This window comes from Epinephelus lanceolatus, chromosome 21 (assembly GCF_041903045.1).
Source record: "Epinephelus lanceolatus isolate andai-2023 chromosome 21, ASM4190304v1, whole genome shotgun sequence".
In the NCBI taxonomy this organism is placed as follows: Eukaryota; Metazoa; Chordata; class Actinopteri; order Perciformes; family Serranidae; genus Epinephelus; species Epinephelus lanceolatus.
Genome location: NC_135754.1, coordinates 18,676,675 through 18,690,402, shown reverse-complemented (window position 1 = coordinate 18,690,402; position 13,728 = coordinate 18,676,675). Strand labels below are relative to the sequence as shown.

At 39.4% G+C, this 13,728-nt stretch overlaps 1 protein-coding gene across 2 annotated transcripts in view; it reads left to right on the top strand.

The window, feature by feature from the left end:
* Nucleotides 1-4,134: 4,134 nt before the first annotated feature.
* Nucleotides 4,135-13,728, top strand: part of mmp25b (matrix metallopeptidase 25b) — a 33,428-nt gene continuing 23,834 nt past the window's right edge. Inside the window, exons 1-8 of one of the 2 annotated variants that reach the window (XM_033610759.2) lie at nucleotides 4,135-4,420; nucleotides 5,207-5,433; nucleotides 5,604-5,798; nucleotides 7,568-7,650; nucleotides 7,754-7,910; nucleotides 8,244-8,317; nucleotides 9,812-9,944; nucleotides 10,093-13,616. In XM_033610759.2, coding sequence (XP_033466650.1) covers nucleotides 5,328-5,433; nucleotides 5,604-5,798; nucleotides 7,568-7,650; nucleotides 7,754-7,910; nucleotides 8,244-8,317; nucleotides 9,812-9,944; nucleotides 10,093-10,193 — 849 coding nt within the window. In that variant the 5' untranslated portion in view covers nucleotides 4,135-4,420; nucleotides 5,207-5,327 and the 3' untranslated portion in view covers nucleotides 10,194-13,616. Of the gene's footprint in view, nucleotides 4,421-5,206; nucleotides 5,434-5,603; nucleotides 5,799-7,567; nucleotides 7,651-7,753; nucleotides 7,911-8,243; nucleotides 8,318-9,811; nucleotides 9,945-10,092; nucleotides 13,617-13,728 lie in introns of those variants that run through there. The other variant, XM_078163217.1, reaches the window with a different exon arrangement.

Sequence of the window (13,728 nt, the reverse complement as noted above, 5' to 3'; positions counted from 1 at the left end):
GCTTTAACTTGTAGTGGAGAGATGTTATAGCGTGTTATTAGTACTTAACTAAAAGATCTTAATGCTTCTTCCACCACTGTTCTTACTCCTTTTTACCTTTGAACTTGTCAAGTCCTTTCCTTTCTCCGAGGCACGTCTCGGAGGAAAGTAACAGAGAAAGAGAGGAGGCGGAGGAGGAGAGGGTGGGGGGGGGGGGGGGGACAGAGCAATGGGGGCAGCGGAGAAAGAATAGCATAGTATGAAAGAGAGAGGGAGCGACAGAGAGAAAGGGAGCGCAAAGTCTTGTCAACCGGAAATAAAACAAGCTGGCACCCTCCCCATCCCCGAGCCCCAACACCCACCCCAAAGTCACATACTTCCTCTTCACTCTCTCTATCTCTCCCCTCTGCCTCCCTGCTCCCATCTTCCATCTCTCTCTTCTTCTCTCCCTCTCCGCTGCAAAGGGATATATTTAAACCCCCAGTTCTACTCTGCTCCGGCTCTTTGACTCCACCATACATACCGTCATACCTGCGTCATTACTTACGCCTCACATCAGACCTTGTGTGTCTGCCGTCAAGGGTTTCTGTATGGTGCTCCTTTAACCTGCTCTGGGGCCAGACGATGCCTTTGTTTATTGTCCCGTGGCTTTAAGCACAGTGTTATAGCAGGAGAACAATATCTCTGTAGTCAGGGAACAATACACAGGTGCTCTGGGAACAGCTGTTATTCAATGTCTGCATTTTTAGGCCTTTTGTTAAAGAATAACTGGTGGGAACTATCTGCATATCTCCAACTCCTTTACAGCACTGTAGGCCTCAAACACTGGTGTTAAAGGATTAACATAGCAGGGGCAGAACAATAGCTGATTAAGAAAAAAAGCTACAATTTAAAGTGGAGTAATTTTTCAAACAGAAACACCAAACATTTTCAGCTTGACAAATTTGATCATTTGCTGCTTTTTCTTACTTATTTATGAAATAAATTTTGGCTATCTTTGGGTCTAGGACTGATCGCTGAAAAAGAAAATTTTTAAGACAATTGTTGACATTTTTCTGTATTTTTTGACATTTTATGGAACAAACAATTAACAAGTTAATCAAGAAATAAATCTGCAGATAATGAAAACACTTAATTGTAGCCCTCACTCGGAGACAAACAAACACAGAGCATGCTTTCGTAAAACTTAATACTGTCCATAACAACAAAAACCAGAGGATCTGCAACCTTTGTGATGATAACTGTGTGGGAGATGAGTATTATATTTTGTTTAAATGTCAGAATGGAAGCTTGATAACTTACAGAGAAAGGTTTTCACCAAAGTATTATCAAACCGTCCATCTATCTTTAAATTAATTTTGTTTAAGTAGCATTGGTTTGCCACGCCATGTGCCATTGTTTTTTTATTATATTTAATATTTGCAGTCCATACCATGTGATATGGTTGTGAGTCAAATAAATGAAATGAACAAATAAAATAAATGAACAATTTTGTGAGGGTTTTTTTTAATCAATAATAATTTATATTATGAAATGATTTAGTTTTTTAATGTTTCAAAATTAGCTAAAAATCAAACAGATATTACTTAAATTTATTGAACAAATATCTTCATCCATTATGGTTAAATATTATCTTGCTAGACATTAACATCTTTATCACATTAGTATATCCGATAACATTAAATAATTCAATGAAACAAGTTGTCAATAATCTGAACATACTCCTCTTTCACTATATGTGGTCACAGAGAAGTTGTAATATGTTTTAATGATGAATGATACAGACTGAAACATGATCTTTTTTATCTTTATCAGTGTCTCTAACAGACAATAATATGATCTGTTATTAAGCTATCATTATAATCATTATAATTAAAAAAAAATCAACCAAATAAGGTATTTTATACTTAATATTGCTATGTATAATTGGAGAAATATCTCTCACTACATTTATTTGTTAATTATATGTTGATAACATAAACATAAATGATTTGGCTAAAGAAATCAAAACTTTAAATAGTGGTGTAATGTGAGGAAGGGAGATGTTAAGTATTCTTCTGTATGCAGATGACATAGTTTTACTGTCTCCATCTGAAGAAAAAATGCAGCAGACGCTTTCTTACACTAATGAGTGGTGTAAAAAATGGAGACTGTCTATTAACCAAAAGAAGACTGAAATAATTCATTTTAGAAAACCTTCAATTATCCGCAGTACTTACCAGTTTAAAGTTGGATCACATAAATGAATTACGCAGATTCTCATAAATATCTCAGTTTCTATGTTGATGAACACATGAATTTTATAGAAGTTGTTAAAGTTCTCTCTGGGAGGAATCATTGGTAAGAGTAAAAAATTTGAAAGATATGAGCTTCCAAACATATTCAAAGCTGTTTGTGTATGTCCAGTGCTCGATTATACTGCTGGGGTTAGGGGCCTCAGAAATATTTCTGTGTGTGAATCAGTACAAAATAGTGCTGTAAGATATTTCCTGGCTGTGCACAAATATATTCCAACGCTGTAAGATATGTATAGTTCAGTTACGGAATCGGTTACTTGATATGGAGGAAAGCAGGCTGATGAAGCAAGTATTTATTTGGGATAAACAAACTATTGGTTCCTGGTCTAAGCATGTGCGTACATTATTTTGTAGCTCTGGGTTTGTCAATACCTTTTAAATTACGAAAACTTTAACACTAATTTGTTTAAAGACTCTGTGTTTGCTAAGGAAAAAGGACAGTGGGCTGAGGTTATATGGACTAAACCAAAATTGCGCACTTGTACGAGGATAAAAACTGAATATGGAAAAGAGAATTATGTTGAATATAATTTGTCTAAAAAGCAGAGATCTTTATGTGTCCAGCGGAGATCTGGTATTTTACCTTTGACTGTGGAAACTGGATGGTATGTTAATTTAGAAGAAGAAAGGCGGATTTGTCCAATGTGTTGTGTAAATGATACAGAAAATGAGTTTCATTTTGTGAAAGCCTGGGAGAAGAGGAAAAAAGCTCTTTATCAAGATAATGTATAGATATATGATAGTTATGTTATATATATATACCTATGTATTGTCTGTGTTTCTTTTTCTTTTTCCACATGTTTTGTATGCAAGACCAGAAGATGTACGTTTTGTAAAAAGTGGTGTCTTGTAATCCCATGAGGGATGGGCCAAATGACACAACACAGAAATAAATAAAAAATAAATAAAATGTATGTTGACAAGATAAGAAAAATCAACATATCAACATGTTGTTAAGCCTAATATTCATTCCCTACTAATCATCTATCTCTTAATTCTTGCCTAAAATATCTGCTTCTGTGTGCAGTTGCTGAATGCAGTATTTTATGATAGCAGGTGCACATGGACACGTCAGAGCTTTATCAAAGTTTTAAAGCATCTAAATGAGGATCAATAAAAATGAGTCCATGCTTGTGGGAACAGAAACCTTCCTGTCTGTATGCATGTATTTTTTTTTAGATTAAGAGAAGGAAATTATAATTTAAAAGGATTGTTTATTCATGAAACATGTAAAGTGAGAATGTAAAATACAGATGTGTTTTTTTGGGAGTCAAGTAATGGAATGGACTCAGTGCTGATTTGAAACTATGTAGCTCTCTGCTGAGTTTTTAAAAAGCCTTAAAATGTGTGGATTATAATTTAGAGTATAATTTATTTATTAATTTATTTATTTCCTGTTTTTGGTATAGTTGATATTCTGGGTTATTTTTTGGTTGATATAGGATAGGCAATAATTAGCCTGGGGTTTCAGCCTGTTCCTTTTTTCGGTTACTGACTGTGAGAAAATTTGTGTAAATAATCTTTGTTTTTCCAGATGTATGTAATCGAAATAAGAATTATTTATTCATTCATATATTCATCTAACAGTATCAGTCATCTGGTTGCAGGTGTGTTTGGGTTAAAAAAAAAAGTAACACACTCATCTGCTGATTATTCTTCGTATTAATGTGAAATTTATGGTCAAAATTGAGCTCCATCATCTATTTATCATCCACTATCTCTCCATTATCTGTGCTTTATGCTCCACTCTCTCAGCCTCCCCTCCTCCTCTTGCTGGCATTAAGTTCAAACTTGACACTGATGTTGACTCACTTTGTCACCCCTCGGTGGCTCCCTCTCTCTCTCTCTCCCTCTCTTTCCCTCCCTCTCTTTCTCTCTCCCTCTCTCTCTCCATCGCTTGGAGGACAAGAGTGCCCGCAGACGCATTTCTCTCCAGAGCCCCCCCTCTCCCTCTTTCACTCTCTCTCACCCTGTCTAACTCTCTCCATCTCTCTCCGCTACACTCTCGGCTTTACACACACACACACACAGTTATTGTCAACAAAGCTGGAGAACTAGGGACACAGGGGGAACAGGGGAATAAAGGTCCACGGAGGAGGAAAGTAACGCACAGGACGCGGCGCATCATTTCACCTGGACACTTGGTAAGTTTGCAAAACACAAAAAAAACTAGTCTTTCTAGTGCTTTTATGTGTGTAAGGTCACTTTTTCAATGCGGGCTGAGGTGGAGGCTTCAGGATCAAGTTACTTCACCATCACAGAATAACCTCTAGATTGTAATTGAAAGTCAGATGAATGCACTGTTGTTACGGAGCTGCCTCGTCCGAATGAATGAAATTTGACCTTTGACATTGTGCCACTGCAGATTTGGCTCAGTATTGACATACCTTTGCATTCCTTTTTCACTCTGCAAAGAGGACATTTAAAAAAAAGGGGGAATGTAAATAAGATAAGAGGAGAAAAGAAAGCTTTTATTTATGTCAGACCAGGCAGATAATGATATTTGTGGACACACTTGTGCACACGATGTCTTGCAGTGAAAGTTAAACATGGACTTGGTTTAAATGGGATCTTGCTCATAAAGCTGCCGCGCAATGCCAGTTCGTGGCTACATGTAAATGCGGTGTCTTTCCATGCATACGTGTGTGTGTGTGTGTGTGTGTGCGCATGCAAAAAGATAGAGCTAAAAGCAAGTAGCATAATAAATGTCATGGCTTTCAGAGTGGGTTCTAATGTACCTTCGCTCCCCATGGTATACCAGCGTACCAATGTATAACACACACACGTTACGACAGCGGGCTTGTAACTAACTCCATTTCTGTCTGTCATCATGAGGCTAATTCGCCACAATGCCGACCATGTGTGAACTCATGCGATCTCAACCCCTCCTTCTTCTCCTCTCCCTCTAACCCCCACCACCACCCCTCCAGGAGGAAGGACTGGAGGACTGAAGGGGGGAAAGAGGAGCCAAAAGGTGACAGTAAACAGGGGTGGACACGCACAGGACAGGACTCCTTTATTTCTCTTCATGGTGGTTTTGACACTCGTAGTATGTATGAGAAGTTAACCATGCTGAACCTGCAGAGCGGCTCAAACTGGAGCGGGCCTAACAACTGGTACCATGACCCCACCGGCGTTCAGACGCAACACAGCACAGGTGAGGGAGCAGCTTCTCACAGATCATCAGTTCAGTGTCCCCAGATTTAAACCGCATTAAAGGGTCACTTGTGGCTTCACTCACCAACTTCTGCACATCCTGTTATTCTAAAAAAATGTGTCGTTGCTCCATTTTCGTAATACTCTTTTGTCGCCTTCCTCTTTGACCAGTGTCTGAGGGTTGTCTGCTGGACACGGAGGGCAGCCTGGGTGGGGAGGCAGGGGGAGGAGGGACGGGCAGAGGGGGAGGAGTCCCCGTGGAGAGGGACGAGGGCGAGGAGTCTCAGCTGAGGCTGCAGCTCAAGAGGAAGCTGCAGAGGAACCGGACCAGCTTCACGCAGGAGCAGATCGAGGCTCTGGAGAAAGGTCAGGCCAATGCAAGCACGCACAGCTCTCTCCCTTCTCTCACAGCCAATCGCCGCCCTCCATGAGCACAAGCCAGACTGGAGTGTGTCATGACGCAGCTTGCCCTGCTGCTTTTTTCCCCTGCCAACACCTTTGTTACTGGATTATAGCCTTTACACCTTGTTTACAGCTTCTTGGTAAATGGCAAGGGGCGTAAATATGAGACATTTTTTTGGGGCAGGACAGGATTTTTATCATGAGAGAGCCACCCATGATCCCTTAAAGATGCAAATCATCCACAATCTTAACTCCACAAATATTCCTTATCTGCTCCAAAAAAGCCTCGGGCAGCGTGCACAGCAGAGTTTTGATAATGCATCATTACTGTGGTTGTGTTATGCAGCGAGATCCGGCCCTCGTGGCCCGATATCCGCTGAGAGGGATCAGAAAGCCACCCTTGACTGGATATGGCTGCAGCGGGGCCCTTGAGCTAAATAAGGACGCAATGTCCACTGTGCAGCCGAGTGGAAATGTATCACTGTGGTCACTCTGTGCAAATGACATTAATGAGGTACACTGACCTCAGTGCGCGGCCAAGGCACAATAACAATCATGTGTTGACACAGACGCCAATTATAACCAAGCCAATTAGAACAATTTGTGAGACAGACTTAATTTATAGAGCCAGTGTTGTAATCTCTGGGCAATATGGGTTTATTAACCATGTGTTACCAGTGGGAACTTTAATCTGCAGTTATTTACAACACTGGTAACCAGTTAATATTATAGGCACAATAATATATGTGTTAAAATGACAACATAATGAGCATTTCAGATGTAATCAACTCAACTGATTTGTTTCCTCTGCTGCCATTTTATCGACATGCTAAACTAATGTTAAGCATCATAAGTGCAGGCAGCAAAATCCATAAAGATCGCTCCATTACCAGACCTGAAAATTCAGAGTTCATTAGGATGATTCAGGCTGTCAGTTAGAGGGTGAGGCATATTCTCGTTCTGACTTGTCAACAACAAAAATGTCAGTCGTTTGTCAACTTTTTAATGAACTCCCACAATGAGGAATGATTCTTTTATAGAGAAAAGTTTTATTGATACGTACTCACAACTTACTCTGTGTCTGTTATATATAAGAGACACAACGCCAAATTTAGATCTATAGAATAAACAATGACAAATGAGAGCCTATGAGGGTTTCTCTTCAGCTTAATTTTAGTCAGCCTACTTTGAAATAAAGTGCTTAGGCAGCTTCTCGACATGAATCCTTTCGTTTGAACTTTCTGCGTGTTCCATAATGTTAAATAATTTATACAAAGTGCAACAGATAAATATTTCAAATCTGGTTGTAAGGATACATCTCAGCGTCCTGGATTTGTGTGTATTCCATGACAAGATAATTAGTGATGACGATTTTAAGCTGTAATTATCTGACACGCGGGTTAATATCTGTCCAAATAATGTGATAATTAATAGGTGATTTAATTTAAGTAAAAAGGGGAAGGTGTAAATTTAATTTAATGCCATTAATTCTTCATTATGTGCATCCCTTTTGGAAAATTGCTAACAAGGACTGCAATAAATGACTGTTAAACTAAATTAATTTGCTTTTGAATGGATGTGAAGCTTGTGCTTTGTTTTCACATAAACCGATAAATTAAAACATGTTAACACCACACAGCAAGGGTTTCTTAGCCGAGCTGCTCCCCAATAGTCCTGTCACCCTTGATTAAGACTCTCACTGTGTGTTTGACATTAGTTAATATCATCCACAGAGTTTGAAAGGACACATTACCCAGATGTCTTTGCAAGGGAGAGACTGGCAAACAAGATTGATTTACCAGAGGCGAGGATACAGGTAAAGGAACTCTTGTCGTTTTTATGCGTCTGACGCTCACCCTGTAGCAGCATGCAGCTTGTCGTGATAAGGAAGTCTGACTCTCTGACTTTCTGACTGACAGGTGTGGTTCTCAAACCGAAGAGCCAAGTGGAGGAGGGAGGAGAAGCTGCGCAATCAAAGGAGGTCAGGGGGGGTGACTTCCTGTTCACAGAGCCAAGCCCCGCTGACCACTTCCTTCAACACATCCGTCTATCATCAGCAGCACGGCAGCAGTTCAGGTAAACACCAGGTCACCACACTGCAACACATTCATTATAATCTCTCTCATTATATACGTCTTCATAGATTCATTCATGTAGCACATCAGCAATACCTTAAGTAAGAGTTTACATCTGCTGTGTATGATTTATACATGTGCCGACAGACATATATAACCAGTTTATAATTACAAACCTCAGAGTGACATTTGCAGGCAGGCAAACCATTAGAGTTTCTCCATTAGAGCGCATCTATATTACAACGTTTCCACTGCGAGATGTTCCCGTCACTTGTGTATAAATGTGTGTGTGTGCGCTCACCATCTCGCTCTGTGTGTGTGTGTCTCTCTCCAGGGTCCATGTTGAGTCAGGCTGAGTCGTCCCTGCCCAGCTACAGCTCCCTGTCAGTTTTCTCATCGGGAGTCCAGGTTGGACTATTCATCATTCATCATTCATCAGCACCTTCCAAACTTTAGCAAAGCAGGTCATCACCACAGAGCAGAGAGCGTTCGTTAACTCCTTTATATCAGGATTATAAAACACACAATAGCCAAAATAAATACATAAATGAAGATTACTGCAGATATAAATACCACTCCCACAGCTACTACTTCTAGTATTATGAACATAATTTATTCTTCCTCCTATCAAAACTCTTAATATATCGTACTATTGTTATGCAAGCAAAATAACTTACATTTATAATATTATTTGAAAAAAAAAAGCAGATTTTCAACTGTCTAAGCAACATTTTGGTGTTAAAGCTTCACTGTGTGAGGAGCACAAAGAATATAAAGCTCTAGCCATTGTTTGAAGATCATCAGGAATTAAATCAGATATGTTTTTTGACCAAAGTTACAAAACTGCCTTATCCAGACAGATTTATTAAAGCTTCAGACACTAGGGAGGACAAATCACATTATTCATCATCTATATTGCTTTGAATGCATCAAATTTATCAGCCCGGTATGCAGTATGAAATACGCAGTGTTTTATTTCTTTATTTCACATGTTCATGCACGGGCAGGTCTGCCCACTGAAATGGCTCGGCCCTTGACAAGCTCCAGTAAATTGGCCCACTACAAATCTGTTACATATAAACTAGGCATGCACGTGCTTGTTCTCTTTTAGCTTAGATCAGTAAATTTCTCAGGTCATGTGGCGGGCCTCCCACGTTGCACACCAAAAATGACTCATATATTATTTTCAGGAAAGGGGGGCTTCATTATGAAAGAGGCTATGTTTTTACTGAGGCAACAATAAATTTGTTGTTTTAATGAGGTAATGGTGAATATTTTGGTGAAGAAAAAAAATCACTGCTTATATTTAGGATGAACATGATCACTGCTCCAGGTTTTCCCCCTAATGGGCAGCCCCTGTGCTCAGGTGCAGGAGTTCAAAACTGATCCATTAAATTAAAAATATAATTCAACATCTATGCATTAAATATTGTTTTCTGCATAAATCACCATGTACGGACTTTTCAGTTTGTCTCTTGATTCTTGTTTAGTTATCCTTTCTTCCTTATTTGACTACCCAGACAGTTATTAGTCTTCCAGTGGTCTGCACAAAATAGTAACAATAATATAGAAATATTGATTAATTGATTATAATTAAAAGTTTCAATGGAGGAAGAAAGAGCAGCCGAACATAAAGATCAGAAAGGAAGTGAAATAAATCTGCATGTGTAATGCAAAGACTTTGGGCTACTGCTCTGCTTTACTCCGACCATACAACACTACTTTAGCGCCTCCATGTGGTTAAACTGCTGTCATTACTTTAAACTGCCTTTACAGTACATGGTGCAGTGGACAGCAATGGCTATGTACAACTTTTGAAAGAGGTTTTCTTAGATAATATAGTTTGTTATTTCAATATAAATCTAACCTAAATCTTCCCCCCTCTCTCCTCCACTCTTTCAGTCTATTCCTCCCCAGTCGGCCTCCTCCTACTCCTGCATGTTACCTCCATCCCCCTCTGCTCCGCGCAGCTTTGACTCATCGGCGTACTCCTCCCCTCATCTGCAGACTCCGTCTTCAGCCAACTCCAACACCGGTGAGTGTATCTGAGGTAGATATAGGTTTATTCAACAGGGGTGGAGACATTTACTCTGTGTGTGTCTGTTATGTTTGCTTGCTGCAATGCACAGTAAATGAAACTCTGCTAACTGTCTTTGTTTGTCTTCTGCCTCTCTTCCACCCAGGGCTCATATCGCCCGGCGTTTCAGTGCCGGTCCAGGTTCCAGGAACTGAGCAGCAGAGCATGAGTCATAACCTGGGTCAGTACTGGGCCAGATTACAGTGAACAACAGACAATCGCTGCAGACCGGCGAAAGCTAAAGGAGGAGGAAAAAAAAGGGCATGTAACAAAAAAGTGTTGAGAAAACAATATGGGGACTCACGGGTTTTAAAGAAGCACAGGACTGAGCTATAGAGGGGGGCCTCAATGAGTTGCAGACCCCGAAATGCATTAAATGTTTACAAATTCAGCCAAGAGCAGCTTTGGTTGCACTTGACAGTACTCGGGTCATACTGGTATTTGCTTAGTATTATAGGGTTGAGCTTTTTGTTTGCATAGTGTGTTAAATCATAGGGCTGAGGTCAGGATTAGAAATAGGATTAGTCTGAGGTGTGTTCAGGATTAAATTAGAGTCAGGATTAGATTCAGGCTTTACTTAGGGTTTAGGTCACACTGTGCAGAGTTGCAACATTTAACGGTGCTTTTTATCGCTTGGTAGTTGAGAATAAGCACTGGAGCCTTCAAAAGTTTTACGATATGTTATTGTTTTAAACATTTTGGCTTTCATTTAGACTGAAAACGTGTCTGCCTAAACCTTTAAATACACCATGAGATGTGGTTGAAAGCTCTGGAGAGCCAGTAAGCAGACTTTTGAGCACTTGTTACGTATGTTTTAACAACTTTTATCGATAGAGGTGGCAGAGGACTGCTTTGAGGTTTGAATTATAAAGAGGTCAGAAAGTCGGCCTGATGTTACTACAAGCTCTCGGCCCATAAATTTAAAGGTGCAGTGTGTAAGATTCAGGGGGATTTATTTGTAGAAATGGAATATAATATAATAAGTATGTTTTCTTTAGTGAATAATGACCTGAAAATAAGAATCGTCATGGTTTCGTTACCTTAGAATGAGCCATTTGTATCTACATAGGGAGCAGGTCGTCATCCACGGAGTCCGCCATGTTGCACGGCCATGTTTCTACAGCAGCCCAGAAGGGACAAACCAAACACTGACTCTACAGAGGGCCATTTGTGTTTTTGCGTTGGCCACCATACTTAGCAGCCCCTCTGTGACAAGCCGAATAGCATTGGAAAAACACTGATTTTTAACATGAAACGGCTTTTTTCAGTGTTTTTATTCGTTTAAATCACTGGGTGTGTTTGTTTTGGAGAGGAAGAGACCTCTGCGGATAATTCAGCTCCCGGTAAAAACCTCCTGAAGGTTTGGATTATAAATTATTAGAGGCATTAGCAGGTGTTGGTCTAGCAGCCCATCTGCAATGTGTCGAGTAGCGTTGGAAAAACACTGATTTGTAACGTGAAACTGCCTCTTTCAGAGTTTTTACTGGTTTTTGATCACCTTTGTTTTGCAGAGGAAGAGACCTCTGCGGATATTTCAGCTTCTAGTAAAAACCTAAACATTCAGCTGGGTCTGCGACGTGCCGAATAGCATCCGAGAAACACAGATTTGTGTGAGCACACATTAGCAGGTGTTGGTCTAGCAGCCCATCTGTGTTGGAGAAACACTGATTTGTAACACAACCCAGCAAGCATTTTTTGGTTTAAAAAACGTCTAATAGCCGTCTACATGAAGACCTGACGTCTAGGCTAAATCACGGCTGAATTTGGGCTGTCAGTGAAAATTTGGTAGACATCTAACCATAGCCAAAGTGTAGACATCATCAATTATACAGCTATGTAGATACCATGTCCAAAAAATGGAGATAAACATATTTTAATTACTGTTGACTCTCCATACGTGATTGAACATCATACCGTACGCCATCTGCAATGGCGAAAATTACATTTAATCAATTTCAAAATTAAATCGGCTAGATTTGGGTTACATGTAGCTAGACTAAATCGGAGCTAAATATAGCCAATACGTTTAAATGATGATTGCTTGCTGGGAACACTGATTTATTCAGTGTCTTTACCGGTTTTAATTCACTTTTGTTTTTGAGAGGAAGAGACCTCTGCGGATTTTCCAGCTTCGAATCTTACGTTATCAGAGAAAGAAGTCCACCATGTGCCAGATAGCATTGGAGAAACACTGATTTTTAACATGAAACTGCTTTATTCAGCGTTTTACCAGTTTAAATCACTGGTTCAGTTTGTTTTAGAAGGGAAGAGACCTCTGCGGATACATCGGCTCTCAGTAAAAACCTCCCGCGCAATGAACACTGAAGGAATCCTAAGTTGGAGTTCACACTTGGAACACAGGAAAAGTTTCAGCTGGCTGCACCACTAGATGGCACTAAATCCTGCACACTGCTCCTTTAAATGTAGGATTTTTTTTTGCTCATACATGCAGAACAAATGGCACGGTTATCACTAGAATTTTACCACACACAACTGCTTCAGTAAGTGATTGAGTATTACTAAGTAAATGCCAGCAGATGTCTGTATTGTGAAGTGTAACCACAGTTTCTTGTTACTTGAGCAGCTCAATGATATTGTGATAGCAAGCTTGTTCCCTAAGCTGTGTGAGGCTACTGTGAAGATTTTAGACTTGCTTATGGCAATCACTTTTATTAAAACTTAAAAAAAACATACCATAAAAAACAAAAACAAAGTACATCCTGCCTCCCCTGCCAGCAACATTACACTAAGACTGATATTGCATATTTTTGTACAGACATCCGTGTATGATGAAGATAAGTATGGAATATTGTCAGATGTTATTGGAGGGAAGAATGTAGCACGTTGTGGACTCAAATCATCCTCAAAGCACAAAAACAATATCATTAGGGATGCTCCCTGTCTCAGCTTTGTATTAGATATGTCTGATGCAAAACTGAACATAAAAATATACATAATTACAGGTGAGTTTGCCAAAAAACTACAGTAAATCAATTAGTTTTTCTGTTTGTTTTATATACATATATATATTTTATCGGATCTATCAAAAGAAGAACATTAGCAATTCAGTTACAGATTTAGCAGTGATACATACGTTGGATTGGCAGAGACCTTTTTGTAAAGAACCATCAGCCAGTGACAATCAAGCATCATTACACAGCAAACAAAAAGCCTTCAAACAATCAAATGCAAACACTTAAGAGACTGACAATCAAAGCTGGAGGCAGAGGAGATAAAACATGGAAGAACTGTGAAATTATTGCAACACTGTCAATACAATAGCAATGACATCATCTGTGCATGACCAAAAATAACGCCTATAGACAATCAGCTACTTGCAGAAATGAATCGAGTATTGTACAAAAGCGTTACTGTACTTTGCAGGGTTTTAAGCCTCTGCTCACTTCCCTCTGGCTGTTGGTTTTGTTGATGCATCTCGGTTTGATCTCATATGAAATGTCTACTTAAACTCTTATTTATTTGTCTTTTCACTCGTTCACACAAGTCCTCTGTGTTGTTTCTGTTGTCGTTGTGTGTTGTGTTAGTACTGTATAGCTACCAAGAGTCAACCCTTTTGTGAAGGCCTTGGATCCCTTTAATGAAAATAAAACTGTGTGTAATGAATATATATTCAAAGGTCTTTATTTCTCATGTGTGGTTTCAGATAATATAAAAAATAGGCTGATGATTTAACATGGCAAAACACACTTTAAACATGGCTTAATAGCGAAAATTTAAAACA